The sequence below is a fragment of the Somniosus microcephalus genome, chromosome 14 (genome assembly GCF_052327205.1).
Source record: "Somniosus microcephalus isolate GS21.2 chromosome 14, FLI_Smic_1.0, whole genome shotgun sequence".
Taxonomy (NCBI): Eukaryota; Metazoa; Chordata; class Chondrichthyes; order Squaliformes; family Somniosidae; genus Somniosus; species Somniosus microcephalus.
In genome coordinates, this window is record NC_141000.1 from 72,039,008 (window position 1) to 72,059,023 (window position 20,016).

Below are 20,016 nucleotides of genomic sequence, written 5' to 3' on the forward strand. Positions count from 1 at the left end.
AGATGTTGGTGGACTAGGAGCCAACGTAGGTCAGCAAGCACAGGGGTGATGGGTGTGCAGGACATGGTGTGGGTTAGTATATGGGCAGCAGAATTTTGGATGAGTGAAGTTTATGGAGGTACCTTGCCCCAACAGCTATTCTTCTTGTGTGAGCTAGATAGAAGGCAATTCAACAATGGGGACCGGCACACTTTCTAACAGAATCCACTAGATAGAATCCTGGCTGATTTTTTTCCCCCTCCCTAACCTAAGGGCAGAGACCAACTGTAGAACCTTTTGTTGTGTTGATTAAGATCAGCTAAGTCATTCATTCTGAAAAGCAACCAAAACTTTTAATTGTTATTTTATTAGTGTTCTACAAGCAACTCAGGTGCTTAGATTTAAGCTTACTGATTTACTTGAATGCCCAGAAAGTTCAATGAATAAAAGATTGTTTAATAATGGCCCAAATCTTGCTGAAAAAATAACGCTGAGTTAACGATGTTATTAATGCGCAATTTCAGGTGAAGAGATTCGGCATGAGTTGCAAATTGCCAGAACTTGCTGATTTACACTGCTCCATCATTTGCCTTGCACAAACGGCAGCTCGTCCTCGACCTCGTTATTTTTAAGAACTTGCTGGATTTGTATATTAATTGCCTATAAACTCGCCGCAGAAAGCTAGGGCTCGAACTTAATAGCGTAAGTACCCCCTTAATGACGTGATAATTGTTAATGCAATGCCAATCAACGTCACTGGCCCAGAAAGGGAACAATTTAAACGGTTGAGTCTCATTCCTGCATGTAGTAAATTCTTGAGATTTAAAAAATTTCAAATTTTAATTTTTCCTTTGTCTTTTTTACACTCTCTCAATCTAATCTTTCTTTCTCTTTCTTTATCCAATTTGACTCTAATTCACCCCCTCTATTTTACCCTCCTTCACCGTTGTTCCTGTTTCTTTCTCAATCCTTAAATCTCATTGGATAAAGAGATAGCCTGTTGGCCCAGTCGCCTTCGCCACACAGTTATCAGCTCTTCCACCAACTTATAGGGCAAAAAATGTTAGAACCGAAGGGGTGCAGGAAAAAGTCCAATGGGGCATGTCGCGAGATACCTCAATCCAGCAAGATTTGGGCCAATATCTACTCTTTCCTTTCCTTGTAATAATAAATAATTTGTTGATTTTACTAAATTTCCCCCATATCTTTTTGTTTGTCACAAGTGAAAGAACAACAGTTCAAATACAGGTTAAGGCACAGCACGAAATGGTGGTGCTCCCAGTGGGACTGTATCCCATTATTGTCTGCAGGAGAGGAGGGGAAAAATATAATTACAAAAATCCATACAACAGTAAAGTCATTTGCAATTATTATAAAACCCAGTTATTAATGAACTGGACAAGTATTGGACAAAGTTCCTCACATAGTCATTTACCAGTCTTTAAAGTATGTACAACAAGAAACACATGACTCCCATGCAAAACTTGGTCACAGGCTGCTGGCATTTGCGATCATTTATCTCAGTTGGTTAGCCAGTTCACTAGAGAGAGAACCAGAAAAGGTGGAGGCACTGCATTTTAAGCTGAAAGAAAACCAACATTGCCCATTTTATTGTCTGAATCTCACCCTGAAGTCAGCTGACATTGGTTGTGAGAATTCCACAGCCCAGACTGTCCCATCCTCCAAAGTGGAGGAAAATGTATGACAGTAAGTAGCCTCCAAGACTGTAATATGGTATTAGCTTTGTTCTTTCACACAAGAAAGATCTTCATCTATGCTTATGTGAATACAATACCTCATATGCAACAACCACGGCTGTCCAACAAACCATAACAACTTTGATTTAAGAATTTAACTGCTCATTACTTCTGGCAAGTACAATATTTCAAAAGCCACCACTTACGTGGAATAGGGTATGCAAATCTGTCTGGATGCTTTGTGATCAGAGTGTTTTTAATGTGCCTTCGCCCTACTCCATGGGCACCTTTTCCACAAACAAAAAACGGAGAAAAGTCTTTATTCACTTTTAAAGTATAACTTGGACAGTAATGTTTGGTAATTGCCATTTCACAATTTATGTATTAAATTATGATTTTTTTTTACCTAGTAACACTAGTGTCTTCCTTCTGAAGGCTGGCAGTTTTACTACTTCTTCATATGTGACAAGATCTAGTTGGTCAAAGACTAAAAGAGAGGCCCATTGTGAGAATAAGTTGCATATTATTAGCATCACAATTATTTTACAAAGTAGCTAAAACTACAAGGGAACATTTTTAACATTCCTCAAAATGTTCATATCAGGATAATAAAATCTTTTAGGATCTGATGTACCAAATTGAAATTAATTACTCTGTTTATTCTAAAGCAGCTGCAGTACAGTAACACAAGTTATTCTGTGATTAAACATTTGTTATACTAAAAAATTCTACAGATGAGATGAGCTGAAATGTATTTGGTAATACAATTGAATAATGGGCGTTATTAAAATTGGAATCTGATTTTCCTTTAGATAAAATCTCTCAAAACTAAATGGTTGATTTGTAAGATGTACACATTTTAATTTGTTTTTGGTAGTGGTAAAATTATGTTTCATGGAATAAATGTGCATCTTTTCAATAACATATAGCATTATAGAATACTAAAAATGATATAAACTAAACAGCATCATAGAACATAAACATTCTTTTTAAGAGCAAACTTCCAGAATATGGGAAAATGCATCCTAAATGACATACTATTTTGTTGAACATCTTAAATCAGTTACAAAAATGAAATGTAGACTCCTACTTTTTCTGTAAGTACTTTTATTGGGCTTTTAGTTTTTATTGGCAGTTTTCTTAGTGTCAATGGACAATTTGTCTCTTATGAACTGAGCTTCTGAAGAAAATCTAAGCTGCAATCAAGCAGAAGGAAAGCAAGGAATATCTTTTTTGTTCCCGAGGAGGGGAAGGTTGGACAGGAACTCACTTTTCACACAGGTTACTGTGGAAAAATGCAAAACTCAGCAAACTATTTTTAATACATATTAAAATGGGCTACTAGAAAAAAAGACTTGAAACATTTGTTGAATTTCAACTTTTGAAACCTTATTCACATACATGGAACCATTCTAAATAATTGTAGACTTTAGGACAGTTTTAAGCCAGGACTTGAAGAAGTGGTTATATGACCTGTGGATATCTAGTTGGTGTTGGCAGGGGCCTGGAGTACTTAATGCACTAAGGAAACAGGAGTGCTTCTTTTCTTCCTGTCCAGTTCCATAATCTTCAGTCACATGTCCCACTTCTAAATGCTAATTTGTCTGCAAGTGCCCTCTTTTCTTAGTCGCAATGTGGCCACTTGCTCAGAGACAGGTTGAGGGAAAGTGACTGGGGAGTTGGGAGGTTCCAGTCTCCCTCATAAACTGATAATTTACCATACTATTAGAAGCTATGGGAGTATTAGAGTTATGAGAGGGTTGTTAGCAACTGGTTGAGAAGAGTGAAAGCACATTATGCAGGTAGGAGGCATGAAGGGGAGATTAAGATTCCTAAAATAAATTGAACTATAAAATATGACTTAAAATGCTCATTTAAAAATAAACATAGTAGAGGTACTCAACAGGGGCCTTCAACATCTGCAATAAAGGTCCAGAATTTGTGGTCAGTGCCAAAGCGATGGCGCTCGTCGCTGACCTCGAAGAAATCTGCCCACAAAGATCTAGCAATCTCTGTGGCGTAAATTTCAGCTCTCCCTACGTTAATTTCATGCTGGTGTCAAGTCTAGGGGATCTCCAGCGTGCAACAGTGATGTCATTAAACTGGCGAAGCAGCCAATCACATTGAAGAATTCTCAGACAGCAAACCAGGAAGTAAAATGCACTGATTTTCCTTCACTTTTTAATCATGTTAGAGAGTGAAATAAAGATTGGGACATACACATGGGATTAAGGTAGAAGCTGAAATATCATAAACTTTAACAAATAAATAAAAAATATTAAATTTATTTTTAAAATTTGACATTCCACAAATATAAAATTAGTTTTTCAGGGCCAGAATGGTTGTTCAGCAGTAATTATGAATCAGTACGCCATTAAAAAAAAAAGAAAAAGTTAAGCCTTGTTGAAAGAGTGTTATTTCAGGATAAAAGCTCAAGTTCTCGTCAGTTCAGTGATGTTTCAAAGATTGCCGGCTCCAGGGAGTTCAAGTGTGCACCCTATGGAGAAGTGTAGAATCACTGACAGCAACTTCTGGATTTCTGTGTGTGCGCGCGCATGTGCTATCTCCAGAACTTGCTGTCAGTTTCAGAGGGGTAATGACGGCGAACGCGGACAGTTTCACTGTCATTACCACCTCAAAATCCGGGCCAGTATTTTTTCAATTTCTAACATGAAGATCAATGGTAAAGACTTTGTCTTCAGTCACAATATTTTATTAAAGGAAATGCCACCAGAGTTGTTAATAGTTTAGTCACACATTTCATAATGAAAAATAGAGCTCATTCTTGCTGTTGCAAATTAGATGAAACACTAGGTCATTTCAGGTGTACTTACAGGGAAATTATGAGTCTTACTTAGCGATTCCATCACGCAGTTAAAGCTGCATTATATTTTTTATAATGCATCATTATGCATTAACAAGCATTTAGCCTTACACATCCTAAATAGATGTAGCTAATTAAGATCATAAATGTTCACTTTATGGTGCATCTCTCTACAGTGTGACCATTAGTAAGTCACTGCAGTATCACAGGAGGGGTCACTGTGGCAGAACCATTTCTTCAGTAGTACCCTCAATTAGAGAAGAGTGTGGCTCTTTCAATATAGAAGATATCTAAACAACAGACATGTAAATGCAACCAGATTATATATTTTCATTACTCCCCTTTTCCTCAATTTTCTTCTACTCTCATTCTGCCATGAGTTACTGTTGGCGATGCCATCCCTTGCTCAGCTGACAGGAGAAACACCTGAAGGGGGGACCGATGCAAAATGCCATTACTGAATGGTGGATGGTGGTGGGGGGAGACCGACAACTGCTGAGGTGTGGAACTCACACTTAATGTCACTGCTTGAGCAGATGACAGGGAAGACACATGTTAAGTGAGTGAGGTGTCAGAGGTTCAGGTTCTTCCCAGAGATGCTTAGTGTCTACCTAGTGGTCCTTGTTGAGTTCTGATCAAGGTTAATAGGTTAGCAAATTTCCTGCTGGACACCACACCTGCACTAACACAAGTGAAGTTAGGTGAAGAATGTCATTGTTGCACTCCTGGGTTCCTCACATCAATTTGTTTTTCAAAAGTTCAATCTTTAAGCTAAATATAGAAACCGGTTTTCCCACAGAATATAATGCAGCTTTAATTTCTGTAATGTTGATGAGCCAAACAAAAATAAAAAAAATGATGGAATAAGGGAGAAAAGTTAATGTCACTCAATCACAGTTACTTACATGCATAGAGGCCATTGGGTGGAAGACAGCATGAAAAATGTATAAGCATCATTGTTTAAGCAATGTTGCATTGTATTGTTAAATTACAACCAAAATGTATAAAACACACAAAAACCCACATCAAAGCAAAATCAAATTTTACATTACAAATAAAATGCAATGTGTGGAAGTTATATCTTAATATCCATAAAAAGGCAACAAACACATTACATTGCAAAAGTACTTAACTAATTCTATGTAGTTAAAATAACAGTCAGGGTAATCTACAGATGTGTGCAGTCTTGACTTGGTTTGGGACTAGTATGTACGTAAATGTGCAGTCACAAATAGGCATACAAAGCCAAGGCCAATTTGAGACTAGTAAGTCTGTAATACATCCAAGACTAGCTGCTATATAATTGCATACAAAGTTTCTTGTTTCTCCCCTGCTTTTTCAGTTTGTGATAATTGCATCATGGGCTGTGATTCCACAGTTGGTGATCGCTTTGCAATGATCAGTGGGTGTGTGCTATCAAAGGTGTAGGTATACAAGCAAATTTAGATATAGAGCATTGGACTATCATTCAATGCAGAGTCTGATGCTCAACCCTAGCAAACATTTGAACTTGGGTACCCATTGTGGGTGAGTTTTCTTGACTTTATGTTCAGAATAACAGATTGTACATGTCCCTGGGGGAGGGCAACAACTACATTGTTTCCTTGAATGATTGATCTGTCCCTCACCAAGGTCGATCATCTGACAGTCAAAATAAAGTAATTGTATGCCAAAGATTGAGCTATCTTTAGCTCAGGCTATTGTGACGTATCTTGGGTGGTAGTTATATTTTCTCACATACCAAGAAGAAAATGCAAATTACAAAGATATAATTTTCAGCAAATCTAGGTTTACAAAGGAACTCTTATTACAGCTTAACATTTGGGATGTGCTGTCGCTTTCCAAATCCATGCCCATCACTCCCAAAATTATTCCACTGAGGTTTCTGCCTCTGCCTCAGCAGTGAAACTTCCCCAAAGTCACAAATATCATTCTCTGTGACTGTGACCGTAGGGCACTATACTTATTTGTCGTCCATAACCTCTCTGCAGCCTTTGACACGGGGAACTAAACCATTGCCCCCTTCAACCCCTCTCTTCCGTTGTCCAGCTGAGTGGGACTTCCCTCGCTTGGTTGCACTCTTACCTACCCGGTTGTAGATAGAGCATCTCTAACAATGGCTTCTCTTCATTCCCCTAAACTGCTCCGGTTATGTCTTCTAGCGCTCGTAGTGCTTTGTAAAGACGCCTCTGGACTCGGTAGTTTGTAATTATAAACTACTATTTTATTTGAGTTGTAATGGCTGCCTGCCGCATGGTGCGGGGTGATATTTTCGAGTGCCTGCGCACTACTTTCCCAGCATCGTAGTGCTGCTACACTTGATTTGAGTGTTAGTACACTTGTACAATGTAGTCCCAACATAACTATGTAACATCCCTCTTTCCCAACAAAACTAATTACATCAATTTTCTATTTTACAATGTTTCCAGTTGAATAACGTTAACAAAATACAGAACGTGAGCTTTCTTTGCTCAATTTATATACAGATATTTGTCCATGTTGTTTTACTGTTCTGTGCAAATTATAATTGTCTTTATAATTATTCGCGATACCGCTCAGGTGGTTGTATGTTACTCCTCCATCTTGTAGACTTGGCTGTAACTATTCCTTTCTGCGGTGTTTTGGTGTGTTCTTTTCTTGTTGCCGATGCTGTCGTGTTTGGCTCTGGAGAGTGCATGTTTGCAGTTGTTGTATTTGAGGTGTTTGTTTCTGGCATTATATTGTTTTTAGTGTCTGGTACCGTAACTGCTGTTAATGTTGTCCGCTGTTTGACAGCTTCAGGTGAGGGTCTGATATGGATCCTGTTTCACCTGTATTGGTTTCCAGGTTCTGTCTCTACCAAAGTAAGATCTTGGAGTATCAGCTTTTCCAATAACCTTGGCTGGACTCCATGTTCCCAACAACGGATCTTGTATATGCACTGATTGCCCATTTAGCAGCTCCGGTAGTGGTTTTGCATGCTTGTTATAGTGTGTGCTCCCCGTAGCTTGTGTTTCCATCAGCTTCTGCCGAACGTCCTCTTGGTCCGGGGAGGATATATCTTTGCTGGTAGAGTTGTTTTGTATTTTCTACCATTTAGTAGTTCTGCTGGTGATTTCGAGTCTGCTCTCAAAGGTGTCGATCTGATTCCCAAAAGGGCGAGGTCTTGGTCTTCTCCCATCTCCTTGCTTTTAATGAGAGCTCTTTTGACTGTTTGGATCTGTCTTTCAATAAATCCGTGTCCCCATAGGTAATGTGGGGATGAGGTAATTATTTTAAATCCGTATTTTCCAGCCAGTGCTCTGAATTCGCTGGAGGTGAATTGTGTCCCATTGTCGCAGATGACCTTCTCTGGGATGCCCTGTTCTGCGAATAAGTTTTTCGCAATTTTTGTGATTGTTGTGGCTCTCATGTCGTTTATCCTTCTGACAAAAGGAAATTTTGAGTAGTAGTCTGCTACTATGATGTACCACTCCTGGTTGCACAGGAACAGATCTGTTCCGACCGTGTGCCAAGGTCTCGGGGGTACTTCCATTTGAATCATCTCCTCCTTCTGCTGTGTGTTTCGGTATTTCTGGCATATGCAGCATGTGGAGACCATTTGTTCTATGCTTTTGTACATGCCTATCCAGTACACAGCTGATCTGGCTCTTAGTTTACATTTCTCCATCCCCATATGGCCTTGGTGTATTAAGCGGAGAAGTTACGTTTGCATCATTTTTGGTATTATGATTCTTGAGCCAGCAAGGAGAACACCGTCCTCCACCGAGATGTCGTCTCTGATCGTCCAGTACTGTCGGATTTGGTTTTGGACCTGCTGGATCTTCTCCGGCCACCCCTGTATTACCTGTTGCATGAGTAGTAGCAACTCCTCTTCTTTACCAGTCTCCTCTTGAATTTGGCTAAGCTTTGTGGGAGTAACATTTACGAGGTGGTGTATTTTTACTGTCAGGCCCTTCATCTCGTGTTTTTCGTGTGGTGACAATCGAGACAATGCATCTGCCAATGCCATTTCTTTTCCTGGCCGGTATTTTAATTCGAAGTCACAACTTTGGAGTCTGAACAGTAACCTTTGCAGACTTGCTGGGGCCTTGCTTAGGTTTTTCTTGTAAATTTGTTCGAGTGGACGATGGTCACTCTCTACCTCGAATTTTCTTCCGTATAAGTAGGTGTGGAACTTTTCGCATCCGTATACTACTGCCAATAGCTCTCTTTCGATGTTTGCGTATCTTGTCTCTGCTGATGTCAATGCCTTCGATGCGAAAGTATTGGTTTTCCTTCCTGCACGAGGGCTGCCCCTAGCCCCCTGGTAGAGGCATCTACCTGTAGGGTGACAGGTTTTTTTCTATCGTAATAAGACAGGCTGGTTTCTTTACATAATAATTCCTTTAGATGTTTGAAGTTCCTCTCATGGGATTCTGACCATTGGTATTCGGTGTCTTCTTTTAGTAATTCTCTTAGGTTCGCTGTGTAGTCTGACATGTTCGGGATGAAAGAGCTCACATACTGGACCAAGCCGAGGTAGCTTCTCAGCTCCTTCTTGTCGTTTGGAGGTTTCATCTCTGCTATCGCCTCGACCTTTTCGGGATTAGGATTGACACCCTCCGGTGTGTAGATCATGCCAAAAAATTAGCATTTCGTACTTTTAACGATGCACTTCTCGGCGTTCAGCTTGATGCCAGCCATTCTGGTGCGCTCCATGGCCTCGTGCAAGTGCACGTCGTGGTCTCCTTCATTTGTTCCATAAACTTGGATGTCATCAGCGATTCCAATGGCTCCTTCACAGCCTTTGTATGTTTCATCGATCTTTTGTTGGAAGATGTCTTGGCTGACTTTCAACCCGAATGGCAGCCGCAGGAATTTATAATACCCCAATGGTGTATTAAAAGTCATCAGGTTAGTTGATTCCCAGAACTCCCAGAAGCATCCTACAGTCACATCAAAACACTCTGGATACATGTCCATCAAATGTTTCGTGTCCATGATTTGTGGACGATTTTCCAGTGGGGTGTTGCTGTCGACTTTCAGTGATGTTTTTGTTAGTTCGTGGTTTACCGAGATTAACCCCAGCTTCTCGCAGCTGTTTAATCCCAGGATCGCCGGTCCCTCGGAGTCGGTCACATAGAACATGCAGTTGATTTTTCTGCTTTTGTGTGTTCCTTTTATATAGGTTGTTCCGAGTTGTCTGATCTCGCTCCCCCCATACGCTGTCAGCGTGGCGTTGTTTGCTTTTAAACATCCTCTTTTCGGGTATCTATCTTCGCCCAAGTTTTCGGGGAAGATCCTCTGGTATAGCCTCAGTGGAAGGATGTTGCTCTGAGCTCCTGTGTCCAACTTTACTTTTAGATTGACGGTTGTGGGCTGTCCTTCGATCCTCTTTTTAATCTGGATGATAGTGTGCCATTCTTTCTTTGGGGTGCTTTCCGCTCTGGACGTTTCGTGTAAGAGAACCTTTATGGTTTCAATGTTCAGAGCTTTGTCGTACCCGCAGTCTTCGTCATCTTGCTCACCCATGGTATGGATTTTATTTTTCTTTTGTTGGTTCTGCTGTCCACCTCTGCTTTTGGTGTGTAGCCCCTCTTTTAGCTCTGCACATCTTTTGCCAGTGGTTTGCTTTACCACACGTGTTGCAGCTTGTTCCATACGCTGGGCATTTTCTTCTGTCTGTGTAGTCGTGTTGTCTTCTGCAGTTTCTACACGTATTCTTCCCGCTGTCATATACTTGTTTTTGTGTGCTGTGCTTTTCGCGCACTGCATCTACTCTGTGATCCGGTTCGGGAGTTGTCCGCACGTCAGCCGTATGAGTATTCAGCGTTTTCATCTGTTGTTTTGTGGCTTCGTGAGCCCTCGCTGTATCTGTGACTTCTGCTATTTCGAGCTTTTCTTTTCCTATTAGTTCTTTTTGCACTTCCGTATGTGCTGATCCCCATATTAATTGGTCTACCAGCCTTTCTTCTAGCTCCGTAAACTTGCATTTGCTGGCTTCATTTTTTAATCTCGTCAGGAAATTGTCAGCCGTTTCACCAGGTTTCTGTCTTAAGCTTTGGAATTTATACCTGTGTATGCGGTGGTTTGATTTAGGCTCGAGATGGTTACTGAACTTTTCATAAATCTCCGTAGGGTTCGTTTTATCCTCTTCGGATAAACTCCAGCTGTTATAGAGATCTATGCCTTTTTCTCCCGCCCACAGTAGAATGTAACTGACTTTTTCCTCATCGGAGGAGCCTTTCAGGAAACTTTTAAATGTAAGCTCGCATTTTTGCTTAAATTTCCGGAAAGCTTCCACGATATCGTCGGCTTCCCAGTTCATGATGGGGAGCATATTTGCGGTCAGTGCATTGGACGCCGCCATTTTAGCTGCCCGTACGATTTGTGGTTAAAACGCTGCAGAGTTTACTTGTAAATTTCTTTCTTCAATCTGATATCGTTTTTATGTGCGTAAGTTTTACTCACTTATACCGCTGCCACCATGTTATGTCTTCTAGCGCTCGTAGTGCTTTGTAAAGATGCCTCTGGACTCGGTAGTTTGTAATTCTAATCTAAACTACTATTTTATTTGAGTTGTAATGGCTGCCTGCCGCATGGTGCGGGGTGATATTTTCGAGTGCCTGTGCGGCGCCTGCGCACTACTTTCCCAGCATCGTAGTGCTGCTACACTTGATTTGAGTGTTAGTACACTTGTACAATGTAGTCCCAACATAACTATGTAACAGCCCCCTCATGAGTCCCCCAATAATCTATCCTTGGCCCCGTTTTCTTCTTCTTCTTCTTCATCTAAGCACTGCATCTTGACAATATCATCTGCAGACATGGGGTCAGTTTCTAGATGTATGTCGACAACACCCAAGCTCTACCCCTCCACCACCTCTCTCAACCCACCACTGCCTTATGCTGTTAAGACTGCTTCTCCAACATCCAATCTTGGATGAGCTGTGATTTCCACAAGACCAAACCCCCATCAAAACGCCACATCCATACCACCTTCCTGGCTACTGTTTCAGGCGGAAACATTGGCATATTTTTCGACCCTGAACCGAGTTTCTGACCCCATATGCTCTTCATCACAAAGACCACCTACTTACAGCTCTGTAACATCACCCGCCTTTACTTCTACCTCAGCCCAGCTGCTGCAGAAACTTTCATCCATCCCTTTATCAGGCTCCGAAAAGCTCCTGAAAGGCCTCCCATCCTCCGAAAGCTTCAGCACATCCAAAACTCTGCTACCCGTATCCTATCTCGCAAGCTCATCATGCCTGTCCTTGCTGACCTGCATTGGATCCTAGTCCCCTAATACCTCATTCATGTGTTTAAATCCATTCATAGCCTAGCCCTTCCCTAGCTCTGTAAACTCCCCCAACCCCCTCCAAACTCTCTGTTCCTTTGACTATGGTCTCTTGTGCATCCCTACTTCCCTTTGTTTCACAATCACCTTCAGCCAACTAGGTGCTATGCTTTGGAATTCCCTTCCTAAACTCCTCTGGCTCTCCACCTCCCTCTCCTCCATTAAGGTCTTCCTTGAAACCCACCTCCTTGACTAAGCTTTTGGTCACTTCTTCTAACATCTTCTTTGACTAGTCATCCAATTTTTTATTAGGCCTTTGGGATGTTTTTCTACATTAAAGGGGTTATGTAAATGCAAGTTGTTATGCTGACTGCAGAACAATGAATTTTAATAATTTCCACCCTGCCCACAAATTATTTCTTTTCTGAAGGCAGTAACTGAGATATGGGGGGGAAAATTCAGTATCGCCCCGTTTGAGGGGCCATTATCGGCCGTGTGCAAAGTTTAGCGCCTGACGCTAATTATCGCCTCCGACGGCAAACTTGGCTTTTATCGCCCCTGGAGGTGATTGGAGCGCTAAATCAGGCGCTTCACACCTGTCTTAAGGCGCAAAGACCGAGGAGTGCGGCGCTACCTCAGAGCGCTGGCGAAGCTCATGTGATGTCAGTCAGCAATGGAACACAGACACACTGGCACTGTCCAATTCTTAAAGGGGAGTTCTGACGAATGGTCATCGACCTGAAACGTTAACTCTGTTTCTCTCTTCACAGATGCTGCTTGACCTGCTGAGTTTCTCCAGCATTTTCTGTTTTTATCTTAAAGGGGAGGGTTGATTTTGCTCTCCATCCACATCCTGCTCATTGCAGCCTTGAATCTCGGCCTGGAGAGACCTGTACATCAAATCTGCTGGAAAGAACAATGGAGACCCCCAGGGAAAGAGCTCAGAGCGCAGCCCCCACAGTCTCTTCTAAATCGATACAAGGGCAAATCAAAATGAAGTGCTGCTGAGTACCCAAAACTCCTTCACACAGCGTTGAATCTCTCCAGAAGTGTCTCTCTCTCTCTCTCTCTCAGAATGCGTGGTGCAAAAATGTCACCAACAAAAAAAGGCAGGAAGCGGTCCCTTTCTGACATGCAAAACGCTCCTCTCAACCTGTCGTTGCTAGCGGCAGGCGGTAAGGCAGGGGGCGCCACTCAATATCCGGTCCAGGGTGCTACCGGGGCGTTGCGCACTCGACTGACGTCATGATCTGCCGGCACAGGAGATCGTGGCGGTAGTGTTTAACGCCACCACAAAATATCTAGTTAATTTCGCAAGCGGCGCAAACATCGCCGCGCCCGGGCGCTAGTTGCTTTGTGCCCCATTAGCGCCCTCTTAAGGCGCTAACGGGAGGCACAAACCAACTGAATTTCTCCCCCACGGTTAGTTCCATGTATGCTGCTGACAGTCCTCTGCCCGAGTGGCTATTCTTCATCTGCAAGTCAAGGTAATGAATGCTGGCAAGTTATTGATCATTGGGAAGGAGAGGGGGAGGCATCAGAGCTGTATCTGGTCTGTCCTCACCAAATGTCTACATAGATACATTTTCCAGCAGGGATTACTTGATAGAATCAGGACCAAGTACCATGGCTGATTATTTTCCCTCCATTAATTCAGGGATATAGAGGTCAAATTGTAGTTCCCCTGCTGATGCCCTTGAGTGGACTCAAAATGCATCAGGGATCATAGCTTCTTGGTCTGTCTGGCTCAGTACTGCATCATGTGGTAGAATTACTCACCAAGCTGAATTTCCATGACTTAAAACAGGTACAAATATGCACATTACATTTGATTGTGCCTAAATATTTTAAAGCAAAATTGTTTTTTTTACATATTATAACATTGTCATGTTTCAGGATTTTGTAAACATTTTTCCCACAGAAAGAATTTATAAGAAAGGTTATCTTTAAGTGTTGAGTTTTGAAAACAGAGTGGGTTTTCATAGGGTTAAAAAGGAAGACCACAGGTTGCTGGCATTTGCTGGAATGTATACTAAATCCACGCACCCTGGATGATCAGAAACAATGTGGGAGTTGTCATCACGTTCATACTGTTGGGGCGGGGGAGGCGGGTGGATGGAATGTTCCTTCCTGTTGAGCTTCACATAAAGTTAGTTTCAAAAGTAAGGGGTGCAGTAGCAGGCTTGATTAGTAGCTCTTTTGGCCAACTCCAGACAGGTGAGGGATCAAGACAAAGTCTTAATTTCCTGTAGTTGGCAGTCAGACAACAAAGGGCTGCAGAAAATACAGGAGACTGTGTGGAGAGGTGGTTCTACCCTGGGCTGTAGGACAGAATGCAAAGGAACTATGATGTTTTTAAGTTAAGTAAGATGACCTACTGAGTTGGGTTAACATAGCACCTTCATTATTTTACATCATTATGCGAAGATAAGTTTTAGCTATTGAACTAAATAAATCTGATCATAACTGTTGCTCCGTTATGTTCACTTTATTGGGAAATAAAGCAGATTAATGACTCATATCAAGCCTCGTCTCACCTAGGGGTAATTTGGTCCACCGTCTGAGACACTGAAGAAATATATGTATGAATGAAAGACATGAATATTAAGGTATGAGCAAATTTTATGTTGGCCTTTATTACAAGGGGGTTGGAGTACAAGAGTAAGGAAGTCTTGCTGCAATTGTACAGGGCTTTGGTGAGACCACACCTGAAGTACTGTGTATAGCTTTGGTCTCCATACCTAAGGAAGGATATACATGCCTTAGAGGAGGTGCAACAAAGGTTCACTAGATTGATTCCTGGGATGAGAGGGTTGTCCTATGAGGAGGGATTGAGCAGATTGGGCCTATACTCTCTGGAGTTTAGAAGAATGAGAAGTGATCTCATTGAAACATATAAGATTCTGAGGGGGATTGACAGGGTAAATGCTGAGAGATTGTTTCCCCTGGCAGGAGAGCCTAGAACTAGGGGGCATAGTCTCAGGATAAGGGGTCAACCATTTAGGACTGAGATGAGGAGAAATTTATTCACTCAGAGGGTTATGAATCTGTGGAATTCTCTACCCCAGAGGGCTGTGGATGCTCAGTCGTTGAGTATATTCAAGGCTGAAATTGATCAATTTTTGTACTCTACGGGAATCAAGAGCTATGGGGATTGGCGGGAAAGTTGAGTTGAGGTTGAAGATCAGCCATGAATTTACTGAATGGTGGAGCAGGCTTGACAGACCGTATGTGGCCTACTCCTGCTCATTTCTTATGCTCTTATTCAATCCAGATCACAAGGGGATGCTATTTTTACATCCCTGGATTATTCGATCATACAAATAGAAACAGGGCTCTCATAAAAGTAAGATGCTCAGGCTGCTTAAGGGAGCAACTGACAACCTGAGAAGGGATAGTGGGTCCGAACGGATAAAAAAAACATGATTTTTATGGATTTGTTGCAGTGACTATAATTATGTTATTTTAGTATCAAAGAAGTGCAACAGTTAGAAGTAAATATAAAAAACAGAATTCTAGGCTGGCAATGCAGTTTTTCCAGTTTTTTTTCCATCTCTTGATACTGAATTATGCTTACTTTCATAATTCAATGATATCTGAAATATAAATCTTAACACTCTTGTTAGCAACTAGGGGTGCCGAGAAATGTATATGGCTACACGAATAACACTGTTGAAATGATTGTATGTTTCTGCTCGAGAAAAGTAAGGGATCAATGTGTAAGTTATGTTTTACTGGGACTGCATAAGTTTTGGTTTCCTGGAGAAACTTGCATTAGAATTTGAGACAGTGTTTTTAATTAGTTAGATTAGATGATGTATAACATCCCACACAGGGGCCCAAAGTATGGCCTTGTCAGTTAACAACAGGATAGCTGTCTGTTGTTTATAAGTTTAGGATTTTGACTTTGTTGTCATGTCTTGAATTTGGCCAATTAAGGTCCAACCTATGTTTCTTCCATTATTACTAATAACCATATTATAATGCTAAGGTAGGAATTGGAGTTTGTTTAACAGAACTGCTTGTGAAGATAATTAAAAGTTAATTCGTATAAAGGACATAGACTAGAAGGAATTTATGAGAGTTAAGGTACCATCTCAGAATGGAATAGTCTGTTAGATTAAGGGAACATAGTTTGCATAGCGGCTGGCTGAGTAAGACAGTTCTGGCTTGGGCCTCTGATTTAATGGCCCAAAGCTGTGCCTGGTACACGCACTGGCTGCACCAGGTGGGGGACAAGACAGGATGAGATAAGAGACCCCTAAAAGAGAAGCTAAAGGACTCTTAGCTCGGACCGTGGATCGAGGGGCTCCCAAGAGTGGAAATGGTGGTTTAACAATCTTCAGAGAGTGGACCCATGTGGACCCTAGTCTATCACTCTTGGGTAGTTCAGAGAAAGAGAGACAGACACAGGAGACAAGGAGGAGAACGAATAAGAAGAGTTGTTCGTGCAGACCAGCTGTCTGCCCAATCGGGTCCGGTACCAGCTACTTGTCACGGTCGTATGTTTTTGCTGTACAACCCATGTGTTATATTCCGTCTTAAACTCCGATTAAACACAATGGCCCAGAACTTCGGGTCTCCACGGGTGAGTACGCACGGGGTACTCACCCGTAGGCCCAATGGAAGTGCCGGTTTCCTGCATGCACTGCGCATGCGCGGGAAACCGGCAGTTCCGTTCCTCTGAAAGAAGGGGTTCAGAGTTTGAACGCGTGCGCAGGAGAGGCAGCGCGTGCACATCGAACTTACGTTTTTTTTGCAGGTTTTCCCGGGAGGGTAAGTCTCCAGAAGTTAGACATTTAAAAAGCAGTCGCAAGGCCTGCTTTTTACAAGGTAAGTGGTGAATTAATTATAATTAAAACATTTTTTCCCACAGCTTTATTATTTTTAAATACTTTAAAGAAAGGTAAGTTTATTTTTAGCCCCTTTAGAAAATAAAATTACTTTTTTCAAAAATTTTAATTATTGTTTAAAATAGTTATTTCATGTAAACATAGAAACATGAAACATAGAAGATAGGAGCAGGGGTAGGCCATTCGGCCCCTCGAGCCTGCTCCGCCATTCAATGCGATCATGGCTGATCATTCAAATTCAGTACCCTGCCCCTGCTTTCTCCCCATACCCCTTGATCCCTTTAGCCTTAAGAAATATATCCAACTCCTTCTTGAATATATTTAATGTATTGGCCTCTACTGCCTTCTGTGGTAGAGAATTCCACAGGTTCACCACTCTCTGGGTGAAGAAATTCCTCCTCATTTCTGTCCTAAATGGCCTACCCCTTATCCTTAGACTGTGACCCCTGGTTCTGGACTCCCCGACCATTGGGAACATCCTTCCTGCATCTAGTCTGTCCAGTCCTGTCAGAATTTTATAAGTTTCAATGAGATCCCCTCTCATTCTTCTAAACTCCAGTGAGTACAAGCCCAATCGACCCAATCTCTCCTCATAAGTCATTCCTGCCATCCCAGGTATCAGCCTGGTGAATCTTCGCTGAACTCCTTCCATGGCAAGAACATCCTTCCTCAGATAAGGTTAATTTATAGTTTATTTAAAAAATGTGATGTTTTTTAATTTATTTGAAGATTTAGTGATGTTTTGGGGCCTGTAGTATTTATAAGTTTTGACAGCCCTTCCTGTCAAACTTATGAATGAAGCATTCCCTGCTCCGATTGGCTCTCCATGGCCCACGTGATCCCAGGGGATGCATCGAACTAACTGCGCCCCTGGGATATGCAAGCACTGCGCGCCGGCAGTTGGAGCAGGCCCAGGATCGGAATTCCAAGGGGGCCCACAGCTCAACGGCCGGCGCGCTAGGTAAGTGCAGGTCGGGGGCTTACACCCGTGGGAAGCCCCCGACCCGAATTTCTGGGCCAGCATACCCACCATATTGGTTTGCACTCAATCTTGTTTACCAGAGATATGCGAATCTCTGCAAATTGGCAAGTAAGGCAGGAGTGCAAAAGGGTTGTTGTGGTCGAAATGAGTTGAGGACGGGTTCGGTCTATAAAGGTACTAGGCGTTGTTATTGGGTTGTAAAGCAAAAACAAAATGGCGGATGTCTATTTTAGAGACAAAGTTGCGAACAGTCTCTCGGATACGTTGGGGGCCCCGGGGGCCCAAGCAGTAATTGGAATAGTGCAGGGTGACGAGACGAGCGAGAAGAGTTACTCAGATTTGGGGCGTGATAGCGTCCCAGGTGGGTGCAAAGAAATGTAAAGTTAAGGAAGCTAGAAATAGGCTGGCTTACACGGCCCACTTGTGTGCCGGTCGCTTGGGAGGCAAAGTTGTACTCCTGAAAGAGAAAAATGCACAACTTGAAAGAGACCGACAGGACTGGCAAGGCCGACACGTCACAGCCAGTTCCCTTCTCCGTCAAGAGCAAGCTTTGGCAGATGAAGCACGACTTGCCTCAAGACACCACTATCAGGTGTATGTGGATAACAAGGCTTTAAAAATCAAAAATGAATCCTTGATCTCACAACTTGAGGACGCCAGGGGGGCCTGGAGAGAATTACTCGAAAAAACCCCTCTGGTGAGTGCCGACCATACTCACTGTGAATTAAAAATTATGGAATTGAAGGGAAAACTGGGGAGACAAACAGCTGCTGTTGCGGCCATCAGTCGCCTTAAACCAGGGGATCCCGGTATTAACTGGGATGATCTAACACAAAAAGCCCAGTGCAATAATGACCCTATTTGCCAAAATAGTCCCTCACCCTCTGCGCCTCCCCCTCCCTATTCAGGACAAACTGCCCCAGTAGAAACCAAGCAGGTTAATATAGTCACTACTACCACCCGAATTGGTTGGTAGTAGTGACTATATGTTGGCTCCTCTGTAGCCTACAACCTGCCCCCAAATGTGGAAGTAACTACTACTACCAGTAGAAGTTTGACCCCGGCGGAGTGTAAAGCAATTGGGACCAATAAACTGGGGGATGAACCCAGTCGTCCTAACAAGTGATTGGGGTATGTTCCATTGCTGTCACTCTGAGTTAGAGTGGACAGACTTAAAACAAGTACGGTTGTCATGCATCTCATGGGAACTCAAGTTATCACTCTCACGGGAAATCTATGATAAAAACAAGGGGTTGGTGGAATGTCATGGATTCAGTTTGTTCCCGTTTGGGCATGGACTCAGTTAATTTCATCCGCGCGGCTGGGGATGCCCGACAAGAGGCTAATGAACACCCCGTGGCCGTTGCAAATCGATTGTATGATTTGCATGACCAGTCCCAGAAAAACAGTAATGGTCAAGGGTTTTGGGTCACTGAGGGATTTAAGCCGACACTCATCGATGCTCTCTTACCCCCCCCCCCGCAAGGGAAACTCTTGGTATTACCGTTCATCAGGGAACCCCGTGGGCTGATCTGATGGACTCTTGCATTTGAGCTTGGCATGAAGTTAAATTGTCCTTCGCCCCTACTGAGTCCAAAGTGTTGGCAGTGGAGGGTCCTCTGACTCCACAAACCCCTCTCCAGTCGGGAGACAAATGCCACATAATTTGTTATAGCTGTTATAAGCCTGGACACTATGCTTGCGACTGCCGTGATAGTCGACGTCTGAATAATGGTCCACGCTACCAACCCCCAATCCATGAAATTAACGGGTCTGATCTGAACTCGGTACAGCAGCAGCTAGAATGCCTTTCGGCGGTAGTTGAGGCCATGAAGCACAGTCAGGCGGGGGGGGCAAAAGGTTTCAACTGCTTCTCGTAGTGGAGATGCGCTCCCAGACTCACGGCCCCAGTGACGGTCAGAGGCCTCCATGGTGACCACGTCTTCTCCTGTCTGGTACGAGGAGGACGGCCGACCCTTTGTCCAGACCACTGATCATGGAGGCCGCCGCCATGTTATGCTTGTGGATTCCGGTTCTGCCGTGACTATTTTACATGATCCCGCTCCCTTTTCCCATTCTGGCACCACTGTAAACTTTTCCGGCTTTAATGCTCCTACTCAGTTAGCCTCTTACTGGATTTGCGGTAGTTCTGCCTGACCGAAAACTCACGTATAAATGCATTCCCCACTCCACTCAATATGCTGAAGTTGTAGGCCTGGTGACAGCGATCCAAATTACTCATGACATACCTGTTAATGTCTGGTCAGATAGTGCCTATGCTATTTTTACCGCTGTATGCTAGGAATAATTTTTGCACTGTTAGGAATAATTTTTGCACTGTTGATGGTAAGACCCTGCTCCATGCAGACCTCTTCGCTTCCCTTTGGGAAGCTTTAAATTCACATTAAGCCCCCGTCTCT

The 20,016-nt window shown here is 42.8% G+C and overlaps 1 protein-coding gene across 16 annotated transcripts in view; it reads right to left on the reverse strand.

The window, feature by feature from the left end:
- Positions 1–20,016, reverse strand: part of caska (calcium/calmodulin-dependent serine protein kinase a) — a 540,018-nt gene that overhangs the window by 17,177 nt on the left and 502,825 nt on the right. For 11 of the 16 annotated variants that reach the window (XM_086006672.1, XM_086006668.1, XM_086006674.1 and 8 more), the window contains 2 exons: positions 2,083–2,163; positions 1,883–1,963 (listed from right to left, as the gene is read on the reverse strand). In XM_086006672.1, the coding sequence (XP_085862798.1) occupies positions 1,883–1,963; positions 2,083–2,163 (162 nt within the window). The remainder of the gene's footprint in view (positions 1–1,882; positions 1,964–2,082; positions 2,164–20,016) is intronic. The other 5 variants (XM_086006664.1, XM_086006673.1, XM_086006675.1 and 2 more) reach the window with 1 other exon arrangement.